This window comes from Gavialis gangeticus, unplaced genomic scaffold, assembly GCF_001723915.1.
Source record: "Gavialis gangeticus isolate Ggan-Ray unplaced genomic scaffold, GavGan_comp1, whole genome shotgun sequence".
NCBI classification, from domain to species: domain Eukaryota; kingdom Metazoa; phylum Chordata; order Crocodylia; family Gavialidae; genus Gavialis; species Gavialis gangeticus.
Genome location: NW_017728995.1, coordinates 426193 through 429794, shown reverse-complemented (window position 1 = coordinate 429794; position 3602 = coordinate 426193). Strand labels below are relative to the sequence as shown.

General features: G+C 41.7%; 1 protein-coding gene across 1 annotated transcript in view; it reads left to right on the top strand.

The window, feature by feature from the left end:
* The window catches only part of WWTR1 (WW domain containing transcription regulator 1), a 160138-nt gene that overhangs the window by 145717 nt on the left and 10819 nt on the right, over nucleotides 1-3602 (top strand). The window contains 1 exon segment of the mRNA XM_019503126.1: nucleotides 2541-2674. Coding sequence (XP_019358671.1) covers nucleotides 2541-2674 — 134 coding nt within the window.

Below are 3602 nucleotides of genomic sequence, written 5' to 3'. Positions count from 1 at the left end.
GAGTTCTGCTTGTCAGCAGCTTGAGGTGCAGTTTCCCAGAAATCCCTGCACCTATCTCCTTGAAATTTGGAAGGCTTCATAGCCTCAGAAGGGGCTACCATTCCTGCTGCTTTCAGCCAAATCTGCCAAGAAATGACAAAGTTATAGGCAGTTTTGTGCTTCCCAGTTATAGCCTATGGGTGAAACATTGAAACAGTGTTGAAACAGTTTCGATGAAACAAAATGGAACAGCGCTTCAAAATTAAACAAAACTCGAAATGAAGCACTGTCCCGTTGAAACGGAAGTCTAAAAGAAACATTGTCATTTAGCGCAGCCCTCCTATTTTGGAACACCCTTCAAGGAATTCTATTAATTCTATTAATTCATTTTGCCACTAGATGTCACTGCTGTTCCATGGAGATGCAGCTGCAAATGTATTTCTCTGGATTTCTCTTTAAAAAGGATAAGTTTAGAAGCAAATTTACAGTGTTTCCTTTTGCTCTAAGCAAATATCTTCTTCCCAGGGGCATGAAACAAATCACTAAGCCACAGGTTAACTGTTGTTCATATTAGAGATTGTTGGATTAAATTCCTGGTCCCAGAGTATTATGGGTTCTTAGGCCAGATGCAAATTGTGAACCTAGGTGGAATTTAGACTCCTTACTCATTTAAAAAAAAAAGTCTGGATTGGCTCTACTTCAGCAGCCACAAAACTCCATGGACTCTACAGATTATTAGCTGTTTCATATAATCCTGAAAATTTGGCCCAAAGTATCATTTTAGGCCCACATGTATACTCCAGAAACAATCCAGATTGGCACCTAATTCTCACCTGAGTGCCACTGTGATTTGGATTAGTACTGGGAGGCATCAGAATAGTATATGCACTTAATTCTAAACCATCATTAGCTAAAAAACAGTGCCCAGGGATGTGGGCTACAGAGTCATATGCCCTCGCACTCTCCAGGAAGCTGGGAGATGTGGATTAAGCTGAGGACGGCTTGGAAACTGCATCTAGAGTTCTAGACTTGTAACCACTACTACTGGTTAAAAAAAATGGCTACCACACTCTTGCACATTAGAGAAGGAACATGGGGTGCTGTGCCTTATACTGATCCCAATGCTCCTGTCAGAAAGCTACATATTTTGTGGGTGGTCTGGATCCCAAAATAGTGGAGGCACCTAAAGTGCAGCCAAGAAGTAGCTGACTTAGACACCCCCTTGTTCCTAATAATTCTTGATGGCTAGCATAGGAGCCTTTCTGTACAGGACTGGGTGTTTTGGATTGCCCTGGGGAGTTGTCAGATTCTCCTCACTCACTGTATTCTAGATGTCTAACCCTTTTGATTTATATCACCTTCCCAGGGCAAGTCACCTACATTTTACACATTACAATGGACAAGTAAGCAGCTGCAAAGTCCGTTTGGATCTGGCCCCTACCTATGTTGTTGCCTGCAATCAGATATTTCTAATATAATAAAAAACTGTACCTAGTAGCAATCCATATATTTTTAGCACCTGATTCTTATCTCTCTTATACCTGTGTAAATCTGGAGTCTCTCCAGTTAGTGTAGTTACACTGTTAGGAAACAAATAAATGTATGTTAAATCAGAGTCCATTCCAGAGAGTTTAAAGATACCTTATTGTTGCTGAATTAAACCATGTCTCAAAGGTTTTTGGCCACACTGCAATGTTTACACAAGATAGAACTCGAGTGTTGTCCCTAACTCAAGTCCTGTCCACACATAAAGCTCCTTAACTTGAGAGTGGTGGTACTCTTAATTTGAGTTTGTGGAGCGCTGAGGGTGGCAAAGATTATAGTTTGAGTTAGCACTGCAAGTCAGCTGCTCACACAATCAACCCTTGCTGCTAATCCCATCACTGCACAATAGCCCAATCGCTATTTCAGCTCCACTGTTATTTTGTAGTAGAGCCAATCTCACTCAAACTAAACTAAGCCCTTGTCTACTTTACAAAATTCAGTCAGCAGCACTATGCCAACTAGGGGTGAGAAAAGATAATATCCTGTAGCCAAAGTAGTTCTGCCAACAAAATCCCCAGTGTAGATGCAGCTCTGCTGTCAGAAGGCAGCTTCCATTGGTAGTGCTTGTCATTCCAGGGAGCTGGTGTAGCTCTGCTAGCAGAAAACTTGTTCTTTACACCAGGACACCTGGCTGCCTTTGCATTGCTTATAGCATTAAACCAGCAGCAGCTCTGTAGCTCGTAGCTTTAATTTGAGAGGAGTTAAATTTAAATTGAACCTAGATAACTCAATTTAAGTGAGAAGGAAGACTTAACCAGAGTTTGTAGCTATGGAGGATCTTTCATCTGTAACCAGTAATCTTGATCTTTACAAGAGCATAAATCAGGAGTCATTGGTCTTTCTGATAAGAATCAAATTCCTAAATAAAAATAATAGCATGTTATATAGGTTACTTTTTATGAGAATGAATATTTTAGAGAGAGGAGAACTTTATTGGAAGTCTCTCTGAGGTGTTTGGGTTACTATTACTTTCTTTTTTTCCCCATTAATTTGCATGTAATTTTTTTTTAATCTAGGAAGCCGCACTATGCAGACAACTTCCCATGGAATCAGAGAACATGACCCCAGTTCAGACTGGAGTGAGCACCACTACTATGACACAAGACATTCGAACAATTACAAATAATGGATCAGATCCTTTCCTGAACAGGCAAGTTAAATGTTCTCCTCAGGCACTGGATTTGTGTTTTATTTCTGGTATGGTTTCTTTGGAATATGTTTTTGCTAAGCAAGCTGTAAAATTTTCAGAGCGGTACGGGGACTGACAAAATTATGGTGCAGCTCTGAAAATTCTGGCCAATTGTCTCAAGGAGGAGTTTGCCACACTCTCACCATTCACATATTTATCTTGTGATAGTTATGGACTGTACAAGCCACACATGCGATGAAAACTTTCTTCTTAAGCTTTAGACCAGTGGGGGCCGATCTCTTCTGGCAGGTGTGAGACAAATTAGCCCCATGCCCCACCAAGTGCCACTCCCGTACTTTTCCCCTGTCCCATCTTCTGCTCTGTGTTCTGCTTCCTGATGTATCTGCCACTGTGCTGCCTGTCCCCTCTCTGCTCTGCCAAATGCCACACAGAGCCTGTCCATGCCACTTGTGGCACATGTGTTGCAGGTTGGCCACGCCTGCTTTAGACAACAGAACAAAACCTTTAAAACAAGAAAAGAAAAGCATGGGATGGAGAATCGTTTTAAAAGCTGTTTGCTGTAAATGTGCACTGGGACAGTACTGCAGGTAAATTAGATTTTTTTTAGGCTATTGGACTTTTTTATGGGGACAAAAAGTTTAAAGATTTTCAATGAGATTTTCACCTTGGTTACTTTGTTCTAAAGCTGTGTCTATGCTGACAGTCAGGGGCAAACTTAGGGCCACTTAATGACTTTTGGTGAGTTGTTGAGGGCTGCAAGATTCTGAGTGTGAGCCCAGCTACAACCTCACTTGCCCGCTAGCCCTCCCCTTTCTTGCATTTGGAGCTTACCCTTGTACTGCAGGCCTGGAGCACAGGAGGTATACAAGCAGTAGCCCCACAATTCCTCATTTCTGATTTCTGGCCCTTCTGCACTCCACTTCCCTTT